The 24,469-nt window shown below is 38.1% G+C and overlaps 1 protein-coding gene across 3 annotated transcripts in view; it reads right to left on the minus strand.

Moving 5' to 3' along the window:
- Positions 1-24,469, minus strand: part of cntln (centlein, centrosomal protein) — a 175,796-nt gene that overhangs the window by 150,053 nt on the left and 1,274 nt on the right. The window contains exons 3-11 of one of the 3 annotated variants that reach the window (XM_056265144.1): positions 21,794-21,868; positions 18,991-19,078; positions 16,965-17,053; positions 15,422-15,506; positions 10,143-10,274; positions 9,399-9,548; positions 4,251-4,384; positions 4,008-4,170; positions 3,699-3,863 (exon numbers count right to left, since the gene is read on the minus strand). In XM_056265144.1, the coding sequence (XP_056121119.1) occupies positions 3,699-3,863; positions 4,008-4,170; positions 4,251-4,384; positions 9,399-9,548; positions 10,143-10,274; positions 15,422-15,506; positions 16,965-17,053; positions 18,991-19,071 (999 nt within the window). In that variant the 5' untranslated portion in view covers positions 19,072-19,078; positions 21,794-21,868. Of the gene's footprint in view, positions 1-3,698; positions 3,864-4,007; positions 4,171-4,250; positions 4,385-9,398; positions 9,549-10,142; positions 10,275-15,421; positions 15,507-16,964; positions 17,054-18,990; positions 19,079-19,502; positions 19,579-19,629; positions 19,669-21,793; positions 21,869-24,469 lie in introns of those variants that run through there. The other 2 variants (XM_056265143.1, XM_056265145.1) reach the window with 2 other exon arrangements.

Consider the following 24,469-nt stretch of genomic DNA (forward strand, 5'->3'; position numbering starts at 1 on the left):
TCAACATCATTATTCCAGTCTTCAGTCACATGATTCTTCAGAAATGTTCTGTTCCAATTTGTTTTTTATCAATGTTGACAAAATCTGGATTCTTTGATGAATAGAAAGATCAAAAGAACAGCATTTATCTGAAATGGAAAGCTTATGTAACATTATAAATGTCTTTACTGTAACTTTAGATCAATTGAATGCATCCTTGCTTAAAGCTGCAGCCCGTAGCTTTTTTTGGGTTAAAAATGATCCAAAAAACATATTTGAGAAAATACATAACAAGCCAGTGTTCAAAACTATCTGCTTGCCTTAGCTCGATTCTAAGCGGTAAGCTTGTAATAATGTTTTTAATTCCAGTGGTACTGGTGGATTTCCGCGGGAGATTCGAGCATGTCTTTGCGTCATTACGTCACATCTGTACAGATAAAGAAGGAGTCTCGGCTAGTATAAGCTATATTGCATGTGAGGATGTTGGAGGTGGAGATTTATAGCCTTTTCTCACTGCACTTGATATAATTAAACTTATCAATTTGATGGCGGATCCAGAAAGGTTAAAACGACAATCACCAGTGACAACAGATTCACCCGCTGTAAAATGCAAAAGACTTCGTTCGGACTTCGGAGTGGCTACAAAAAGAAGAGACTGCAACCGGACCGAAAACAAGGATACATATCGGAAGGACATTACATGTAGTCACGCAATGCTTGCTTATGTTGTTAACATTAACAATTTGAGAACAAAGTATGATTTGCACGGTTTTGCGTGATATGATAACTTATAAGCGATTGTTAGATTTAATCAGCGCGATTTACTGCAATGTCAGAACCAGAACAAAGGTGGATGTTTCTTACTTGTTCAGATGACATTTTCCGGTGAAAATTCTTATGTTGGTCATACTTCCAAAAAGAATAATCTGTGATTCTGAATGCCAGTATCCACACCGGCGCGGTGACTGACAGCCTCACACTCTCCTCAAACATTGTGTTCATCCGCGCTGTGCCGTGTCGAGGGTGTTGAACTACAACTCACGTAAAGTTGATAATTCCGCGAATGACTGCAATTGCAGATTTCGAACAGAGATAGCGACAAAGAGGAAAAACGCCGGACTGCAGCTTTAATTTAAAAGTATTAATTCCTGTCATTTGTGCCAATTAATTTGTGCCAAATGAGAGAGGTAGACTATGTAAGTCCAACGCCGGCTTCTGTTTCAGTTTCACTTCAAAGGTAGGGTAGGCAATTTTGGAGAGGTTAGCAATAGCAAGCTAGCATTGAAAGCATGAGATCCCACCCTCCCTTCACAGCGCTCTCTAAAGCCACACCTCCTTCAAAGCACATAACATTACAATAATAATAAACGTAAACAACTTACAGAGCTCTGACTTGTTCCACCTGACTGCTTCAGATTAATTACTGCATTGATAGTGTTGACATAGAAACGCATAAATTCGAGTTCGAGGACATGAACAGCTCTGGGTAGAATGTCACGGGTTGCGGTAATTATTTCATAATTACGATGGCGTGAACACAGCATAAGCTTATTGTTTGTAAAAGGTGGCTGCTGTTTGTTTGTGGCGCTCGGTGACTATCTAGCTGTGTCTTATTCTTTGCCTTAAAAGTATGTACTGGTTTTATAAAGAAAAAGTACATACTTTTGAGTGTGTAGCAGAAGATTAGGCTCGCTTTGGGACATACTATTTCGTCATAATTGCATCTTTAACGGACAGCTCTGTCGCTTAGTTACGTGCATCCTGTCACCGTTTAATCATCGTGTCACAGTTAAAAACCTGCAACTTTCAAAAATCCTCCACATTCAGGTGTGGGTCATTTTTTATGTTTATAAATGTCTCTAACTCCAAAACGAAATGAGATATTTTCACCAAATTTGACACACACATGTATGGGCTCACTCCGAGGACAAAAAGTTTCGGGGCAGCGCCACCTTGTGGTAAAAAAGTTAACAACATTTCCAAAAATGCTAATAACATTTGAATAAATTTGCCTATTGTAATGACACTGGTCTTAATAGATTCCTTTGGTTATGCCGAAAACATAGATACCAATTTTGCCATAGTCAACCAAACTTCCTGTCTTTCATATTTATTTCCTTTTAAAACCTACTTTTTCGAACTTCTCCTAGACCGTTTGTTTGATTTTCACCTAAATCTAATCGTATCACCTTCAGACTGTGCCGACAAAATCTTATGGATTTCGTGTCGATAGACAAAACTGTTTTCATATACCGCAGCAGCAAAGTTGAGGCATTATGCCAAAATGACTATTCAGTCTTTATCTCTGCAATGCCTTGACATATTGACACCAAACTTTGTATGTGTCATTGTCACCTCACTCTGACCACACCACATCAATTTCGTAACTGCACCACCTATTGGTTGAAAGTGAAAAACAATTAAATCATATTATTAGTGACTGTACATATGATGTTTTCACCTAGTTTGCCTAAAATCATCTTAAATGTCTTTAATTGGTCATTGTTGGAGTTGGTCTGACACTCCCAGACACGTTGGCATGGTTTGTTGTCTTTTTTGCACTTGGCCCCGATAATGGCTGCTTGCAGCTATATTTTCTAAAGAACACTTTTAAAGAATACTTATATTTTTATTTATTAAAATTATATTTTACTTATTGTATTTATAATAGACTACTAATACTATATTATAATTTATTTTAATTGTTAATTGAAAAAAATATATATATACTTCCGGCATACATTTAATGGTGTTTTTTATTTGTCATCTCTGATTTAGATCTGAGTCTTTTGTGTTTCCTAAGCTGATGCGCCATGGTGGCACCTAGCAGAATTACAAAAATACAGCATATTTTGCAAACCGCCCTTTTGCACGTCATGCCTCCTTCAAATCAAACATCACAATCACAGCTCTTACGGGTGCTTGTGACAGCATGTCTCAACAGGTAAAATATAGGCTACTTTCAATAAAAGGTCCAAAATATTAATAATACTTTTATCTGTGTTGCTATGTGTCATGAGAGTTGACATCTCAGTAGCTAACACTCTGTATAGAGCAAACGCAAGTGTCACGCTCATAATAAACTTTTTTTCAAATGACGTACCACCCAGCATACCCGGTTAAAGAAGTCGCTATATAATATATATATATAACTTTTTTTTTCTTTTTTTTTTTTTTTCAAAAGCTCAATTTTATATGTGTAGCATATTTTTTAACCATGCAACAAACGTTTTCCAAATATCTTGATGATAAATTACTTACATTTCCTTTAAACCATTTAACCGATAGTATTAATCGATCAAATTTCTTATTGTCGGTTAACGGTTAATTATAAGCATCCCTATGTAATACAATTTTGCAATATTACTGTTTTTACTGTAGTTTTGATCAAATGAATGCAGCCTTGGTGACATAAGAGACTTCTTTAAAAACATACAAAAATCATACCCCACAAATAAGCATATACTGTATATGCATTACCATTAGCAGTTGTCAGACAGCATGAAGACTTGCAAAAATGAACAAAAACTCCTGGACATCTCTTCCCATTCATCTCTTACTGAAAGGCATTTCATTTATTATGGATGCGGTTTTACTAAGAGGAGAAAAAGGAAATGAACGGTGTGTGGTTTTGCTGAAGTGCTCATTCAGCTTGCTTTGCATACAAAGGGCATTGAGCATGATGTAAATCTGTCATGGTGCTCCCCACACGGACTCACCTCACAGTGCCCCGCGGCTGCTGTGAAACTCTGCAGCTGTGCCTGGAGTTCTTGGATCTGCTGATCTCTCTGGCTGAGCTGCATGCTGAGGGCTGCTTCCCGCTGCCGGAGCGGTTCCTGGCTGTGCCAAAGGGCCTGGTATGACACGCTCAGCTCGCTGTAGAGCTGTCACAGCAGAAACAGACAGTGAAGGACAAGCTCGGTTAATGCAGTTAAGTCCTTGCTAGAACACAAGTTCACCCCCCCAGGGGCACCACGTTCACTTGTGAGGACAGGCGCTAAGTTCACACAACAGATGCGCTCCTGTACCTTCTGGTAGGAGACCGTGTCTGCCGTGTGGGCCTCCTCTTGGCTGCGCAGGACTCTTTGCGTGTCCAGGTTAAGCCCCTCCAGCTGCTGAATAAGCTGGGCCTGTTCTCCTGCATGTTCCACACTCTGCTTGTATAGACACTGCAAGTCCTGTAGCTCGCGTCTGGACGCACACAAATCACGATCAACTCACATGGTCAGGGTTAATCAAAGCTCAGCCAGATCTGTGCAACCGCTGCTTACTTGATTTGACAGAGCTGCTGTTCTTTGTCAGCTCCTTCCCGTTCTACAGAGGAAAGCTGAAGGGACAAAGCATTTGAGCGACTTTGAGCCTCTAGCACGTCCTGTCTGCTTCTGAATACTTCCTCTTCCAAATTCTGAAAGAGAACACACTGAATGTTTATTGGCAGCCGAGTCAATGACACAACATTAATTTTTCTGGTCTAGATCTATCAGTTTATTCAAAAATCCATTAGAAACGCAATTCATACATGCAGTCATTTACATAAAATAGACATGCATCTTCAGTTAATTTCTCAATTAAAAAAACATTTTTAGAAAAAGAAATAAGGAAATCCTTCAAAAGAAAATCGTAAGTTGTTTGGCTTCATCGTTTCTTTTAATGATAAAAAAGAAAAAGCTGCGTCACTTCTTATTAATATTTGAAAAAAAATATTAAATAAAAAATAATTGTGTCTGCCACATCAAAATAATGTGTTGTGAACAAAGTCTAAATTAATGCAAGTGCCATAGAAATATGCAGGGAAAAACACATAGAACAAGAAAATGATATCAAAGAAAGGACCCCTGTAGACACGAATGACTGTCGCTGTGTTCTTCTTATTATCTTTAGTCTTTTATGACCAGGCAGTGTTTGTGCAGGTTGTAAAATACTTTGTGGTGTGACTCGCCAAAAACATAATCATATTTATGAATTAATAACTCAAGACAATTTAAATGTTTAAATTATTTTTACCTAAAAAAAATATACTTAACCTTTTTTTTGGAACATAATGATTAAGTGCCCTATTTTAACGATCTAAGCGCATGGTCTAAAGCGCACGGCGGAAGTGGTCGGCTCGCCCAGCGCATGGTCTAAAAGGGTTGTCTCTATTCTCTTAATGAGTAAAGGATGTGTTTTGGGCGTAATGTTCAAAAAAACAATCATAGCGTAATTTTACATTCCCTTTAAAAGTCAGTTGCATTCGCACCATGGCGGATTCGCTATTTACATAGCAGAATTTGCAAGCGGAAAGACTGAAAACCTCTCCAGAGAGCAAACGGATCTGCTCGTGAGCAGAATTAAAGCGCACAAGCAGACCATCTACGGTACAAGCCGGATCTTTGTGTACACGATATTAATCTTTTACATTGTAATCCTTTTATTTTTAATATTTGGCTAGTTTGTGTGATGCTGGGCATCCCTGTGTGTGTAATAAGCAGAGTATACGCGCATTGTGGACCCGCCTATAGACGTACATTACTAACGCACTCTTTAAATAACAAAAAAAATATTGCGCCATTGACTTTAGACCAGGTTTCAGTTGGTCAATGGCGCAGTCTATTTCAGTTGCCTCAAAATAGCAATGCGCCTGAACACACCTCATTTTCAGACCAGCACGCCCATGGGCACATAAATGGGCGCAAATGCATTTGCTATTTAAACACAACGTGGCGCAGGACGTGAAAATGATAACTGCGTCGGGCTGAAACTAGCAAAAAACACTTGTGTCACGCCTGGTCCTGCATTGCGCTGGGTGTATGTTATACCCTAAGATGTATACATTCACATTTAAAAAGGGAAAAATTTAATCTCTTTTCACTGGATGGTTACACCACATGACATTTTTTAATTATTAAATGTCAAATTGTTTAATAGTTTAGAAGGGTTTTTTTTAACCCTTTAAGTGTCACCCCCCCTTTTTTGAATATACATAAAAATGCACATTTCGAACTTAAATGGTTGTAATTCAAGAATGCTTTGGAATATAGACGTAAGATTGGTCTTGTTTTGAAGAAGACATTTGGCAGATTTTTGTTTTAGTGAAATAAATTAAGAAAGCGAAACAGAAAAAAAGGTTATAGAAGTTTGAGTTTATGAAAATGTATAATGTAAAAAATTGAATTATTCATATAAAAATGAATGCAAGGGGTACATTTCTAAGAAAATGTTGGTACATGTCTTGTACCTGTTAACTTGCTTTTGAATCCCTTTTTTAACCCAAACCCTAGGAATGCATACCCAAACTAAAATAGATACAGTTCATGAAGCCTACAAGCATACTACTCTAAAATGCTAACTGATGTTAACTCTCATCTTCTAAGCATCCATTCAGACTATTCAGTGTCTACTGTTTTGTGCTGCAAACAGCCCCATTTATGCTCTGTCTCCTGCACACATTCACTCCTCTATGGCCGAGATATGTCTCTAATTAGGATTATGTATATATATATATATATATATATATTGTGAAATAATTATTTTGTCTTTATATTTAATGACACCTTCCTATTCACACTGTTTTACTTCCAAATTTTTTGGACCAAACTTCTCACTTCGCCTTTTTTTGCCTTTGAATCAAATGCACTTCTTAAAAGATAAATATTCCAATGATCTCACGTGGATTTCCTTTTCAAACTTGGTCATAAAAAATAATCGCAACTGGTAATAGGTGCATTGAGTTAGCTAACATGTTAGCTTAGCTAGGACCCAATAAAATTTGCAAACATTTTCTGGATTCCATTTTTTCCATTTAATTTTTTTCTGGACTCATTAAATATTTTCTCAAATCAAGAAACTTTCTTAATTTAACACACTATGTTTAAAAGTTTAACAAAAATATATATATTTTTTAATTTTTCCGTTTAATTCGATTTCAATGATCAAAAAGCATGTCTGATCAATTGAATTTGTAGATTTTCTAACAACTATATTGATTTATTTTACAATAATAGGGCCCTGTGAAATGTACTATTTACTTATTATATACTGTGTTGTGTTTTAATTTTTCTAGATTTATGATTTAATACAAATTTATTTTCAAAAATCATGGTAATTAAAAAAAAAATCCAAACAAAATACTGCACACACAACAAAGGTTTAGTGTTAAAATTAAAACATTGAAGACAAATTTTGTGACTGTTTTAATTATCATTACTTTGAGAGGTACACACTGTGCAACAGTAATATATTTGTGTCACATTTTCTTTTATTTTGATGGGTTGTTGTGAAGATTTTTTTGTGTTATTTTTTATGACATTTGTGTTTTAAACAGTTGATGGAACCCATTGACTTCCATAGTATGTTTGGTTACCGACATTCTTCAAATTATCTTCTTTTGTGCGCACTGCTCAGCAGAAGAAAGAAATTCATACAGGTTTGGGACAACTTGAGGGTGAGTAAATTATGACAGAATTTTCATTTTTGGGTGAAATATCCCTTTAACCTTGCTTTTATAGAATACCCCCCAGGATGCAGCAGTGAGAATTTTAGTTTTTATTACACTTGACCAAACCACTACAAAAGAATCAAAGAATCGTGGAAAACCCAGTAAACCTTGAAATTATCAGTTGTGACATTAGAGCAAAATATACGGATATGAGAACATACTGTATGTATAAAGCTAAATTAAAAAAAACATCTCTTAAATATTTTATAATTTCATTAAACATTTCAATTAAATTTCATGAACATTTTTATTAAACATGGACCTTTATTTTCATATTTCTACTATTGTTGGCAAAAGTAAATGTATGCAACTAAGTTAGACAAGTGCAAACTGGGCCAGTACAGACATACCTGCTCGGCCAGAGTTGCCAGGATGTCGTGCATCTTTCGGAAGTAGAGCCGCACACAAAGTTACAAAAAATGCTGTGCACACCACAACGCGAAATGGGAGCACCCACACCATGATGACATCATTTATGCCACGCGCACCTTCACATTCGTACGGACGTGGCGAGTATAAACCAGGGTTGTGTCCAAAATCACCCCCTATACCCTCATTCACTATTCCCTACATAAGTCCACAATAGTCCACTTGAGTGATTGAAAACGAGAGAGCGAATTCAGACACTGAAAATAAACAAAAGAGAAGTTTAAATAAGTCATAAGATTTTCTTCAAATGAGCACACTATTGGCCTAAAAGCCCTTTTTTAGTAAAGGGCTATCTGTTTAGTAAAGAGCTTGTTTAGTAAATTGCTCCAGCTCTTTTAAGCAGGATGGATTCTGACCAGCTGTATCGTTCATCAGCTGGAAAAATTATTGTTCTGAAAGTTATTCCAACAATATTGTTCCTCTGTTTCGATAACGTCATGGTGTGGGCTTTACTATTCTTTTAAATTTAGAATGATTTGTAAAACTAAAACTGTTCCTTTATTGTTATAGTTATCCTTGGTGTGAAAAGGCCTTAACAATGTATAGTTTGCCAAGATTTAAAAGACTTATTACTTTTTACGTGTGCAGTAAATATTAAAAAAAAAAATTTAAAAAATTTAAAAACAAAGAAATTGGTCACCGGTGCTCCACTGTAGATTTCTAAGAATTTTTTTATTTTCTTTATCATGGACACTCGTACTTGTCATAGACCCACTTGACAGGGAGCAGTCAGCACAAACTAATAAGAAACAAAAGAAACACAACAGAAGGAAAGTAAAACATGAGCAACTAAAGCGGGAAGCCTATCAGCAGCATATCACAGGAACTGATGGAGATAATGAGAAGCAAACAGATGCCGAGCATCAAACGCTCAGGCCAGGGAGAGCACGGGCCAGCCCTCATTAAAAACTAGCCAGTGCTGACAGGGGCACTGAGAGAGACAGAGAACGCAGGAGGAAAGGGGACAGAGTCCGAGCACCACTACAGTCTAATTTAATTGGACTAGTTAGAGTTTAAGGTCCACACAGACCTGCCTCTGCTCTTCCCCACGGATAGTAATGAACACAAATCTGTATGTAAAGCAGGTAATCACACAGGTGCTTGAGTGACACTCAACCCAAGAGGACACAGGCCCTATTAAACATACACAAATGCTGAATGAGGCCCTATGGAACATGCTAACAACAGCTCCTGCTCCGTCTGTAGTAGGTCATTATAGCCCGAGTCGCTGAGCACCGCGACAGCAGGCAGGACTGATTCGGGGCCACATGTAAAACAGCTCTGGTCACGTTGCACGGGGTACACTCCCACTGTTGAGTGGGGGAAAGAAAAATTGGGCCCACCATGTTAACCCACCAAGTCATTATTTCACCCCCCTCCGAACATATCTATCAATATTTAACATTTGCGCATTGTGAGACAAGTTCATTTACATGAACCCGCTAAGAAAGTGGCAGAAAAAAAGAAGAAGAAAAAGAAAAAAAGAACGGGGGTGCGAAGCGGGGGACCTTACCTTGACTCTGGAACTGCTGACGGCCTCTTGGTCCCGCAATCTTTCCAGCTCTGCCTGAGAGGCCGAATGCTGAGCATCTAATTGTTGCCTGGCTTCCTGCAGGGCCCGCCTGCCCTCCTCCTCGCATTCCTGCTCCTGCCTCCTCGCTTCCTGGCGGGGAAAAGAGAGCGAGAGACGGTCGCAGCGCTGGGATGAAAGGGCGGCAGAGCGGGCAGGGCCGGAGAGAGAGGTTTGGAGCTCACCTGCGTTGGCAGGGCAAGCCGAAGCCCACGCAGGTAGCCTGGCGCAGGAGCCATCTTTAGCTCTAATGACAGCTCTAATGAGAATAGCTCCACTACAGGCCCATTAGTCCTGCCAGCCTGCCTTTGATGCTGATCTCTCGCCCCTTTCTTTTTTTGTCCGTACTATCCTTCCCTCCCTTTGCTAAGAGAGACCCTGCAAAGACATCCTCCCTAGATCTTCACTTTATCAATTAATCATGCCAGTCCCATCAGAAGGTAATTAAGGAGAAGCCACATCACATACACACACTTTCCTCTGCTCAGCCATCATTAAGTATTTATTGAGAAAGTTAGCTGCTTTTCCCAGCTCCGCTGTCACTACCACCCCCGCCCTGCCGCCGACCCGGGATTTTGAGGCCTTAGGCGATTGCCTCCAGGGGCTTGTCAGTAGCCCCCCCCCCCCAGTGTGTCACAGGCACAAGGCAGCACTTTAAAAGTGGTGCCAGTGGAAATTTGTCCAAACCTTAAGTTGTCGACTCTTATTCCCCAGCCTGTGCTGCAGAGCTGCCAGTTCTTTCTTCATTAGACTGCACTCTTCACTGCCACGCAACTGCTGGACTTGGTTGTTTATCTCCTGCTCTTGTGCCGTCACTTTCTGTTTAAAGAGCCACACGAGTGATCGTGAGAGACAGCCGTTAGTCACAAGCAATCTGGGTATGAGTGTTTACAGGACTGAGCGTTAGGTTTCATTAATAGTTTCTGTAATGGGGTCAGTTGTTGCATGATGCGGGAAAGCATGTTACAGGCGTTTCATTCTGTATTGCTCAATGTTTGCAAGCGGGTTACATTTCCAAGGAATTAGCTGTGCTGTGCTGTACTGTGACGTGTCAGCAGGACATGATGAAGCTAAAAGCATGCTTAAAGGGTTAGTTCACCCAAAAGGAAAATTCTGTCATAATTTACTCATCCTCATGTTGTTCCAAAACCGTAAGACTTCCGTTAATCTTCGGAACACAATTGAAGATATTTTTAATTCAATCTGAGCAATTTCTTTCCCGCCATTGACAGCTACGCAACTAAAACCTTGACGCTTCAACAAGTTCATAAAGAGATCGTAAAACTAATCCATATGAATTTAGTCAAATTTTTCTGAAGAGACACGATCGCTTTATATGATGAACAGACTAAATTTAGGCTTTTATTCACATATAAACATTCATCAGCGCACACATCAGATCAGGAAAAAACAGAAGCTCAAACATGTTTGCTTGACGTGGAAGAACCAATAAGGTTAATTCTCATGTATTACGCAGCAGGTTTGAGCTTCTGCAAGAGATTTGTTGTCGCGCATCAAGCAGGTTTGGTTGAGCTTCTGTTTATGTTCGCTGATTGTTTATATGTAAATAAAAAACCTAAATTCAATCTGTTCAGCGTATAAAGTGATTGTGCCTCTTCTGAAAATGTGGCCTTAAGCGCTCAATTCACATGGATTAGTTGTACGATTCCTTTATGAATTTCTTGAAGCGTTAAAGTGGTAGGCTAGTTGCTTAGCTGTCAATTATCCACAATGTGGATAAGATACAACAGGTAAAGTATGGATGCACTTCACTGTGAGCAACATTTATGCTAGAGAAGGAACTTTACTACTAAATTAACTTTGAACAGCGTAAAGAGTTCAATTTTTGGTTTTCGGCTAAATGTTACTTGGACATGTTAATTTCATTTTGGTTGTATCTATAATACATTTATTTCGGTGCAACACTAGTATCATAAAGCAGCCGTAGTGTGCATGTGTTGAACATGTCTCATGGACAGTGGAATATACTACACAGAAAAACTAGAACACTTAACCAAGTGTTCAGCAGACTGTAAAATGAAGCATATTTAGGACTTAAGGGTTAGTTTATCCAAAAAACATAAGAAATTTGTTTTCATAACCACAAAACTTTGAGGTTTCAAAAAGTTCATAAAGAGATCATAAACCACATAAATCACAAGCAAGAACGGTTGTGCTTCCCTATACAAAATCTGTTGAGCTATATGTATGTGTGTTAATCAATGTTTATTTGTGAATAAAAGCATAGATTACATTTGTTCATCATATGAAGTGAACATATTTACCCATGATTAAACTGCTAGATTCATATGGATTCCTTTTACAATATCCTTATGATGAACTTTTCAAAACATCAAAGTTTTGCAGGAATGGACTTCCAGTGGAGGGACAGAAATCTCTCAGGTTTCATTAAAAATTTGTGTTCTGAAGATGAACAAAAGTCTTATGGGATTGGAATGACATGAGGGTGAATAATTGATGACAGAATTTTCATTTTTGGGTGAACTAAGTGTTCAGTGCAAATATTCAGTATTGGTCACAGATATCCCTGTACCATGTCCGATATTCCGTTAATGCACTCCTATTGCTAACACACACTTTAACCAGTTGTGTAGACTCAATGCTGATATCTCAAAAAATAGCCCTGAGCTGTGGGAGGCAATTAATTGCCATGTTGGGGGAAATCACTTGAATCTTTATAGATAGAGAACTTATGTTCAGTCTGTGCACCATGCAAATGCAGGTTTTAATAGAGATTTATAGCACAAGTGAAGCTCAATTCAGAATGTTGATAATGAGGTAGGCAAGCACTGTTTTAACCCCAGTACTTCTCGATTGGTAGGAAAAGAGGTTTAAAGAAGTTAAGAGGTCTAGGACAGAGAGATTAGCATTAGAAATCCCCAGTGCAGTTCAAAAATGAAAGCTAATTATGTTACAAAAATGGAAGAAGAGGGGTAATGGAAGGGGGTGGGGTGGGAGGAAAGCTGGTCAAAGTTAGTGTGGAAATGCAGAGATGAGATGAGGATTCAGCAGACCATCACAGGGCCAAGGAAAGAAAAAGCAATTAATCACATTTGGGTTCATTTGGCGCAAAATTTGGATGAGCCGAATGCCAGTGGTTTTGAGTGGTACCCAGAATTCTGACTATTAATGAGTTTCTCAAACTGGGCAAAATGGCGATATTCCACTAACAGGCCACTGAAATTCTAACCTGACAGAAGAAAACTTGACTCTTAACTTTTAATCTCTTAAAGGACAAGTTCGGTATTTTACACTTGAAGCCCTGTTTCAAGATCGTTTCTGATGAAATAGAACGGTTAAGATTAAAATTTGGACACATGCTGCTGTCCCGAGAAATTTCGGTTTCTGTGGTTGCACCCCCCCACCTCCACAATGGTTGCATAGGTGCACACAAAAATCGATGAAAAAGATGCTTTCCAACAGGTTTTATCGTAGTTTTTGAACAACTCCATTTGACTTGACTTGGACAAAAACTACGATAAAACCTGTTGGAAAGCATCTTTTTCAGCGATTTTTGTGTGAGCATATCAGTGAACACCCCTGACCACTCGGTGAGTTTAACATCTTTGTAAACTAAAGTTTAATGCGTTTTAGGAAGGATTGTTTCTGTGCACCTATGCAACCATTGTGGAGGTGGGGGGGTGCAACCACAGAAACCGAAATTTCTCGGGACAGCAGCATGTGTCCAAATTTTAATCTTAACCGTTCTATTTCATCAGAAACGATCTTGAAACAGGGCTTTAAGTGTAAAATACCGAACTTGTCCTTTAATAATATTGCATACTAAAATATCAACTTCAAAATTTGCAATGTTGGTTTTGGAACTGAAACAGATTAAACAAATGAATGTGCAAAAATACGGGTATTGCTGACCATAGATATTAATACATAGAAATGGTATGTGCTTGCTCTGGAAATGTCAACAGATCTGTCATCTTGGAACCATTTCACGTTTATGGTTTATATAATGTATTTTGTTAATATACTGCAGGTCATATAACCCACTGTATACAATCTATAATCAGTAGTTCATTATATATTTATACCGATATAAATACTACGGTATTTACAATTTACAACTGTATGGATGATGCATCAATATGTGCCTGACCATGAGTGGCATGTTTCACATTTCTCAAATGATTAAATGTGATTTATACTGTACAACAGTTAGTTCTGGGTGTCTAATTTGATTGGTGATGTTTCATATATAGTGCTGATATGAAGGACATCAGAACTGGAATGTTTCACTATTTGTATTACTCTGCTTGTATGTTTTTTTGCAGCTTTCCCAGTATGTTGAGCAATGTAAGTGGAGTTGTCAGTGTTTTCTATGCTTCAGGATCATTTAGAACAAGGTTTCTCTCCCTAGTGAGTGGAGTATGGGAATTTTCTTTGTTGCTCAGGTCCACTCACATACTCTGTTCCAGTCTGTTTGTTGCTTGGCAACATTCAAAGATTGATGCTATGGCAGAAACATAATTTAATATTAATGTCTTGTTTATAGAATTGTTGTATAAAAGTAACAACACAATTGTACTGTAGTACTAAATATCAGCTCACCATGTTGATATGCAGCACACTTGCTAATATACGGTTTTAAGTATAGTTTACGGTTTAGAAAATAAATAACAGCATAATAGGACAAGTTAAGATGAAATTAAAAGAAATACTAAATCTACTAAATCTGTCATGTTACAAACGATCAGTTCTTCTCATCGGGTGAGGGGGATAGGGGGTTGTGGCCCCTTTAATCGTGAAAGCAAAAGTGCCCTTTTCGGTTGTATCGCAGTGTCCCGCTGAACGCGATTTCCCCGCCCCCCGGAACGCGATTTCGCCCCTGCCCCTGCAGAGGTCTGTGAGCTTCCAAGGAGGTCCTTTGCTTCCCAAGGAATCTGTGCTGCCAGCTTGCCACAGTTTCATAATAAACTGAACATACTTTTACTTTTCTCATAATAGATATCCCAGCAGTTTTCCAAAAGAAATGTGAAAAATAAACTAATATACTACTGTACTAATAATATAATTAATATGCAATAGTCATTTTCTTTATTTTACAGTGCAGTTATTACAACGTGTCTAATAGATAATAATACTAATGATAATAATAAATAATAGTAATAATAATTATATTATTATGATTATAAAAAAAACCCAGTGTGAATGTAATGTGGACAGTATCACAACTAAGCCATTAGTCATTTTCAAGTTCAGGTACAAGTCAATGCAAATACATTTTTGATTCTCTTTAATTTGGTCACTGAAAAGGGAAGCTTTTAATTCCGCTTCCAAAGTGCACCATATTGATGCATGTAACTTGTAACATGTAACTGACATTTATGACAAATCAAATCCTGAGAAAATCGTTAGAAGCGACTGTTCCAGCCTGTTGCAAAGCACATCTGTCAATTTACTTCCAGGCAGATCTTGACCTTTCCAATATGGCAGATGCGCAGACGCATCACTGTAATTAGCAATAGTTTCTAATGTGCAATCTAGGTATTCATATCTATGGTGCTTACAAACTAAGCGTAATTCCTGCGATGAAAAAGATTTCATAATAATTAATAATGCTGTCATGCTGTCGGAGCGGATGTGTGGTGTTTAACAGGTTGGAGTTTGGTCTGCTATGGGTTGTCAAGCCATGGCTAATCTTATTTACACAAACGAGCAGTATGAGTGGACATGTTTGACGGACTCACTGCTGGTGAAGAGACAGAGCAGCTAATGAAGCCGACTGACAGATGTTTCATTAAGGGGCATGATTAAAGGTGAATTAACAACACGGCTTCATCATTAGCTGTCATCCAAGCAGATCTATCAAGCAGTCAGAGATGCTCATTAAAAAAAGGGAGAGACGAAGGTTTCTCGGACCACATGCATGTCTGTACACCTGTGGCTGCAGTTTAAGTTGATTCCAGAGCTGCGTAAAGCTCTCACAGTACCTGCTCCAGCTCTTGGATTCTGTAGTCTTTTGCTTGAAGGATCTCCAGAACTTTCCTGTCCTTGTTCTCAGCTTTCTGCTTCTCTCTACAGCACAGATTGAACAAAAGAGCAAAATTAGAGGCGCAGGCTGCCACAGTAACGGAATACAGAAGAGGGTGAACTGATCCACTGGCCTCAGCGAATGCTGTAGCCATTCACATTTGAAAATCTATTTGGGATGATGCAACAGTGATGCTTGGTTAGGAGATAAAACACTGCAGGGTAGACTGGATGCTGTGGGAGAAGAAACAGGCAAAATTGCCTTTCAACCACTCAGCGCGTTCTCTAAGCTTATACCGCAGAGGGTCAACAGGGAATGATGGGATATAACTCCAGTCTCCAGGTATCAGTAATTATCGGGATATCAAAACAGGAACACTACTCACTGGGGAACACAAACACTCCTTTCCTTTCAGCATCTAACCCTCTTTAGTGGGTGTTTGGGGGGAAAAGACAAAAGAATCACAATTGGGGCAAGTTTGTTTGAACAGCCGCCACTCACCTGGGATCCTTCTTTCCCTGGTTCACTTTTTCAATCTCTTCCACCCTTTCTCATTCCAACTCTCCCTGAGGACATCTGACATGATACAGCTCTCCTCAGAGTACACCACTGCCTTGAAGCTTGGTGATGTTAACCATATCCCAAGCCAAGCGTTCGCTCACTACTAGACTGGCCAGAATTCCCAGAAGCCTGTGTGCTTCACAGAGTCAGCACAATTATCATGTCAATCTCCCGTGTGGCGCTATGCTGATATATGCACACGCCCTCAGGTACATGTTGCCAGTTCTTTGAGGAGCAGCTTGGTTTGTTGGCTGTGCCTGAGGAAGGAGCTCGTGAGAGATACGGGAGAACGTAGCCTGGCTGGCGCTCTTTTATTTATCATCGCTTTTAGATCAAGGAACATACTTTCTAAGCTTGAGCTTTTGGTCACTAACCATCATCTCTGACCTTTCATCAGGTGGCGGGAAGGTTTATTTAATATTTATCCAAATAAATACAGAGCCATGCCAGTGGCCTCAATTTTCTCCCATGTGGAAAATTTGGCTCTATCTACACCTCATCATAATAAGTTTTTAAAAAAGCCATGATAATGGCAATCGTTCAGCATTGCGAATTTGCTCTCTTTTTTTTTTTCTCAACACGTTCCCATGCCACTTTTGTAGCTCCCCACACCCTCTTTGAGGGTCATAAGTCGTGTTAAATCTAGTGTATATCCCTCAAAGAGGAGTTTTTTTAGCGTTTAGATGGGAAGAGAGGGAGGGAGTCTATGAGGAGGATAAGAGGGGTTTTAGATCATCATCTGCTCTCGGGTTCTCTCATAACTGCGTTCAACGGTGCAACCACCCAACACACACCCCTGCAGAACCACTGCGATGTGTGCTCGCGAATCAGGGATTTATTGTGGCAGAAACAGCATTTATTTCAAGTCTGAGACGTAAGAGCATAATGATTCAACAGAAGAAAGGAACTGGAAAAATCGGTCACTTTACAATGCGACTCACCTTTCCGCTACAAGACTCACAGCCTGCGTGAGGTCTGGACTGGCCACTTGAAGCCGCTTCCAAAGCGACCACACAAACTCCTTGTCTGCCTATTAGAAGCAAATACAACAGTAATACAATTATTTTGTTGGTGATGCTCAAAAGTTTAAAAAGTAGCTTCTAAATGAGCAATTTCCAGTTCTGAGTTTCTCTTTGTATATTCATTTCTTCCCAACATACAGTATATGATATATATTGACATATAGGTCAATGATATACATGCCATGTCGTTTAACCAACATACATGTGTGTGTGTGTGTGTGTGTGTTATTCATTAGTTCTCATGCATATATATATACATGAGAACTAATAACTCATGACTCCACCAAAAGTCATGTTGTTTAACCAACATATTCCATAAAAAAAAAAAACAGTAAATGATATCATAGTGTGGACCGAAACTGACCATCAAAATGCATGAAACATTTCTGTTCTAACAAATGAATAATCAGAGAAATCCTATTCATAGAGAAAAGACTGAAGAGTCATACAGAAACAAAAAGCAAAAAAACTAAATAGAATCTGAACTCAGTTGCCTAAAGAAGAAAGTGGTGGCAGGGAGATATGGAAGAAACACACTTACAATTCAAAGTGTCTTTGGGAAAAAAATGGCTTTCAAAGATTTTTAAGCTACGTTACATTTAATGAGAGACATCTAAAAACTACATTTTCTGACATTAATAAAAAAAACTGAATTATACCAGATCAACTTAATATAAAATTATCTGTTAAATTATGTCCACATCATTATAAGATTAAAGTCATAAATCCCTACAGAATCTGCTGGTGTCCAATTAGTACATGAATTTTAAACCCTATTCAAAAGTGTCTAATTAATTATTTACTAAATGGTGCAGGCAGACCTTGGTAGACCATAGGCTAAACATACAAAGTAGCGTGTGTAAGAAAGAGAGAGAGAGAGAGCCTGCGCAAATGAATAGAAATAGAGATCTCACTATTCCTGGTCTTCATTGTGTTTAATGACAAATTAAGAAAAGTCCTCCATCAAATAGGTGGTCTCTTCACAAGTGCTTAATCTCACTACATCAGAAGATTGAGCAACTCCCACACATTACAGAGATTTTCTCATGGCATGGAAGGTGTTTGATATGTTGAAAGGCAGTCGTATTGATGAATTATTTATCTTATACAGCAGACCATGAATGCCCACTGGATGAGTGCACTCATTGAATGTTGCTATTTATACAAATATGAATAAAGTAAAACTGCCTCCCTGATAATTCTCAGGTCCACTAGAAACATTTTGCAGTTAATGGCAGTCGATGGATGGGCATTGTGCCTTTTACATAAATGATATGTTATTCTTTATACATACATGTCATTAAAAGTGAAGAGGTAGAAAAATCAATTGTGAACCACACGCAAGTGAAAAAAGACATTCAATCGACATCCTCTGATGATGTAAACCTATTGTAGGTCAGAGTAAGTCTTATATTGGTTTATAGTAAGTAGAGGCTACCCACTGTGTAACTGACAGCTCTTCTCTATTAGTAGTTACCAAAATCAGTGGTAAAGATGTCTGGGAGTAAGCTATGTGCTCAGAAATGCACATATATTAGTAATAAGTGTCACTTAAAACTTGTAATTACTTAATGATTACAAGTTTGAGACACTATTGACAATGCAGGTATTTGTTTTTAGGCACCACCTGGTGGGGCTTTATCAATATGCAGGATAAGTCACATGAGTTTAATGTTTAATACACAGAGGGCATATCAGTCAGATAGAAGTCTGATCATCTTAGCACTGCAATCGCACACAAAAAATATATAAATAAATAAATTCCAAGAAAGGGCTATAACGTTACAAGCTTCTGATGTGTTATCTTAGAATATTTGATTATCAGATTATTGTTGCATTAGTTGAAGACATTGTGGAAAACAATAAGAGTCAATAAAGCCAGAGACAGAGAAAAAGAGACAAATGAAAGATTAGGCTACTTTGACAAATAAATGGTTTAATATACCTGGCATTGAGCGAGGTCCTCAGACAAACTCGTCACCTCTTCCTCAAGGAGCAAAACACGTTCATTGTCTTTTGAGTCCATCGAGTTCCTAACAGAAAAGGTTTCATTTACAGATAGATAGATAGATAGATAGATAGATAGATAGATAGATAGATAGATAGATAGATAGATAGATAGATAGATAGATAGATAGATAGATAGATAGATAGATAGATAGATAGATAGATAGATAGATAGATAGATACTCTGTGTACAGTGTAGTTAAGTCTCGGATGATGACAGCTAAATATCGTGCGAATGAGCAGCACGATGAATAACACACATGAAGTTAATCTGAGTCTGTGAATTGATCAAACCACAATAAACAGACACTTAATACAGCAATTCACTAAAACATTTAAATCATATGACCACCTACAGAAATAATCCATTAAAAGTGTTTAATAAGACAATAATAAAACAGCTCGCTGAACCATAACAACTGCTCGTTTCAATAAAGTGTGTTGTCTGACCTGCAGCGCGTCCTTGGATACTGCTGAACTTACAGTTTATGTAAAGTGAAGATCTGCGATATTATTAAAACACCATCTGACATTATGTGGTCATTAGAAGGCTAAAACGGGAAAACAGAAAACAGACCTCATTAAAGAGAAAATACTATCAAACGCCTGGACTGCTTCAAATGATCGCGCCAGTTCCGTGTTTTGACTCAGAGCCGTTTACCACACTTCACGACAGCCCGAAACACTTTACGGTTTTCTGGTCTCTATGGACATTCTTCATGTGAATAATATAACATTACCATTTTTAAATGCTATCAGTATTATACACGGAACATATTTCTAAATGATTTAACTATTCTAATATTTGATGTTGTTAACATTCACAGGCAAGACCTATTGATGCATAAAAAGTATCAAATAACTGTTAGGCTACAAAACCTTACATTATAAGCCTAAATATCTTACAAAATAGCTTCCATGGTATAGTTTCCAACTAATAACAACAGTTACTACAGCAATTTTTACAACTGTAAATCATAATAAATTAATATTGGTGTAAAAAGCTAATTGTCCTTCTTTCTTTCAAATGGTTTGGTTATCAAGTTGTCAACGTTTTATTGTAGTAAGGATAACCATATTATTTAGCAAAAACTATGATTTAGTTTTCTCCAAAAAAATGTGGTTATTAGCCTATATTTACATTATAGCTATACATTGCTGAATTCCCATGGTAAAATGTTAGTCAGTAAAATGATTATTCGGCATACATCTTGGATATTACCATATCACTCATAGTGCTCAATTACTCCAGGTGTGCAGCACTGTAAGTCAAATACCTATTTCTCAATGTGCCTATTTAAATAAAAGCTCCTAAAGAGTCTACCAGGGTTGTTTATCTTGTTCACACAATATAAATGATCATTTAGCCTGTACTCTCGTATCATTCTGATTTCATTAAGGTACATCTATTATTGCATTTTTTCATTGCATAATGGTTGTATAATGGAGTATAAACAACAGTGCCTGTCCTCATTGGCTAGAGTCATATCATAGTCAAAAGGCTAGATGATTAAAACCACAGAAACAAGATTAGACAGATATAAAGGAGGTTGCAGGAGTGCAACAGACAGCAGGTCATCTGCTTTGGAGCTTGCATGCTCTCTTGCTCCAGAAGAAGTCAATTGACTTAGCGTGATTAGGCTTTTCTTTGACCCGCAAACAGTACCTCTCATTAGGATGCTCATTTGAGCTGCGATTTCAGAGGCAGTAGACTGGCTGGTAATTTGCAACGACACATGGCACTTTTGAATCAACTTTTTCTTTCTTGCTCAACAAAGCCCTTTGTTTACTGCCGATAGTTACCAGTCATCCATTCCGAATGTGATTTTACATGCACTCTCTGGCACTAATATCAGTTTCCGTTCAACAGCCTCCAACAGCGGCCAAACGTCACAAATGTAACATGCTCCATTTACAACCCCCAAGGCCTGTAAAAAGTTCAGATCAACAGACAACCACGCAAATGTTGTTCAAGTAGGAAATAAAAGTAGTCATTTTTCCAGTTATCTATTTAGTTTAAATCTGGATTCAAAAACAGAAAAGAATATATAGAGAATAAAAATAATTAGCCTATAATAAAAACAGAATATCCTTGAGTGATCCTAATTTATACTGTACAACATGAATAATTATCAACAAAAAGGTATGAACTTTGTCAGACCACTTTTTGACTTTTATTCATGAGAGTCTGATATTGACTTAGACACTATTGTTAGCTGTGTGTGTGTGTGTGAGGGGGGGAGGGGGGGGGGGGGGGGGATTTTTTAGCTTAAAATCCAGCTAAATCCTGTTGTTACAGTATTATCATTTAATTTTGAATTGCTTTTTTTTAGGATTTTTATTTGTTTTGAGTATTTAGGTTTTAAACCTTTCTTTTGCTCTTCACTGGTTGTTCTTGGCTTTGTATTTAGATTTTTATTTAGATTTAGATTTTTTTACTTTTAGTAATTAGCCTATTTTAATCTAAGGCTTTAGTAGCAGGAATGTGTGATTTTAAGCATTCTAGAACCTTATATCATAGCCTGACAAATTCTGATTCTGTCTATTGTCTTTGTTGCTGCCACAGTATTTTTGAGGTGATGTCAAAAAAAATGATTCCATTTAACTCATCTGTTCCTCCTTCTCCATGTCACTGAGAAACAGAGATGTATTCACACCGAATCACCATGCAGCACATAAAATCAGAAAGCATTGACAATCCCTTGGTGGGCTGAGTAGGCAGAGCACGGGAAGTATCTCACCACAGAGGATTGGGAAAACCCCGGTTCTCCGCCTGCAATCCGAGGTAGGAGGACTGTCATCTGCTGAGCGTTTACCTTTGATAAAGAGGGGAAGAAAAGAATGTCGCACTTTATAATGCTATAAAAACATACAAGACGCTCGCTTTGTCGACATGCTGGCTGCAAACCTGGTAGTGTCACTTTGGAATGGAAATGAGAGGCATTTTAAAGAGGAGCACAACACATCATTTCCCAGAGGATGAACATGTGGGTGTGCAAATCCAGTTGAGATAGTGTAGATGCTTTAAACTTGATTCTGACAGTTTATGTGCCCCAGGATATTGGTTTTTAAAAGGGAAATAGAATTGTATCCTCTCCATCTTCCCACGTCCATTGTTTTATCCTGAAATGTAACCAAGTTACGTTATGTATGTAGGTTCTTTAAAAGTTTGGAGTAAATAAATATGTAATAGACATCCTATTACATATTTATTTACTCCAAACTTTTAAAGAACCTATAACGTAACTTGGTTACATTTCAGCATAAACCAAATGTTAATGACAAAAAAGACAATTTATGATAATAAGGGATAGGGCATACCATATGATATTAATAATAGAAAATAAAATCTAGTCTCACTTTATAATAGGTGTCTTTAATAACTTTGTGTAAAATAAATAAAAAGTTAGGTATATCCCAATCTGCTTATATTCATTTTGAATTGTAAAACATGCACTTTTTTCTGCTATTGAGGTTGGATTCAATTAAAGTTAGGACTAGGTTTCGTGGCATGGTTGGGTTAAGTAGTAGATGTGACTACAGAAATGAGTAACTATATAAAGGTATTTTGGTTACAGTTTATTTTAAGGTGTCTTTGTTACACTGTAATTATACATTTAAGTACTGAGGAAAATTAAATAACTACATGACTATGGTTAGAATTAGGGTTTGGTTTAGGGTTAGTTGCATGTAATTATGCATAATTTATATTTATTACTGCATGTAACAATGACACCGTAAAATAAAGAGTTACCAATATTCTTTTAAATATTAGTACAATGTAAAAACATGTATGTACACAATAGGTGCATTGTCTCTAATGATTAATTTAACTATGTGTACATATAGTTAAAGTGGGTCCTGAACTCTTTATTAATATAATTCTCTGTAATGCAACTGCAGTGAACCTATAAGGCCTTTGCAAAAATCCAGCTCCTTCATAACAGCGACAGACAGTCATCTATTCTGTGGCTTCCATGGCATGCAACCTACAAAGCTGCATCTCTGCACTTCCCCATCGGCAAACCTGTCATCACGCGCCCATCCGCTTGCGTGCAACACACCCGGAGCTCCCACAGAATGCTCTGCATCCCAGGACAAGCTCCACTGTTGAGCATTTGTCCCCCGTGCATGAGTCTCTGGCTCCATCTGATGACCTTCTAACTGTCTTCAGCAGGCAGTGGGTTCGGATAATGAGGGGATTGATAAGAGGGCTCTCTTCCTGTGGGCGATGGGGGGAGAAAGGGGAGCCAGCAGGGTAGAGGGAGCAATGCTTGCCCCATGTGTCTCTGTTGAATTGTGGGAAAAAGGAGCGAAGTGATTCCCCTACAGGCTGTATCAGATTTCCCCTGAGAGGATCATGCTGCTCAAATAATGTTAGCCTCTGGCAAACACAGAGAACCTTTTCACTCCTTTGTTTTTGTTTATGCTTATGAATGTGTGCAAAGAGGTGTCCATGGCCATTATCATCTGAAAGTATGGCGTCAAGTATAGCTAACAAATATGTACTTTGTTTCCTTCTACCGTGAATCAATGTTCCAGCTAGGATGTTTAGGGAAAGTTTACACAAGACAAGAGATCAATGGTAAAAAATGACTTCCTTATTGAGGGTGGACGGCGAAGTTAGAGCGAAACGTGCATGGCCTCCTTCCAGAAGTCAAGCGACACCATCAGCTTGACATTTTCCTCAGTACCCACAAACAGGAACTGCGTGTGGCATTTATTGAACAGACACACAGTCTATGACAGCTGATGGTCGTCCCAAAGGACCAAAACCGGTTGAAGGTTCAATAGCTCATCATCAACTGCCCTTTGAGTAATTAGACAACTGGAAGGGGTCTGACATAAACCAATACTTATATTCAGGTCCCACAGGTGGCTTTTTGCAGCTGATTTCAGAAAGGAAGCTGCTTTAATGTCATGTTTTTCTTGAGCAAATAAAGGAGTCAAGCTGCTGAGTTCATAACTCTTGGACGCCACTTGTTCATTGCACTTACAGGATGGTTTGCCACATGATGAGGACATTTAATTGACTACATTGAGCTTATTTCATGCAGAGTAAGAAAGGAATTTTGAAAAAGGATTATGAAATTGATTTCAAAACAATTTAATGGCACATCAGTACAAGCTAGAAGTTGCATAAAACATCAAAAGGAGAATTACTCATTCCTAGACAAATGCTAGGAAACTGAACCCACGTGAACATGCTAATGTGTCCATAACTCATAATTCTTTAAAGGTCTATCTTCTCTGTTCTGTTGTTTAATATCAGGGAGCAATGTACAGTAATATCTCATTTAATTAGGGATTTAAGATCTCTAACTACTGGGCATATGGTATTTACTCTGCCATGGCCTTGCACATCAGATGAATATGCATATCCTGGGAGTGTGTAGCTTGTTACCCTAGAACAAATT

This window comes from Rhinichthys klamathensis, unplaced genomic scaffold (assembly GCF_029890125.1).
Source record: "Rhinichthys klamathensis goyatoka isolate OS25496 unplaced genomic scaffold, OSU_Roscu_1.1 h1tg000229l_1, whole genome shotgun sequence".
NCBI lineage: Eukaryota > Metazoa > Chordata > Actinopteri > Cypriniformes > Leuciscidae > Rhinichthys > Rhinichthys klamathensis.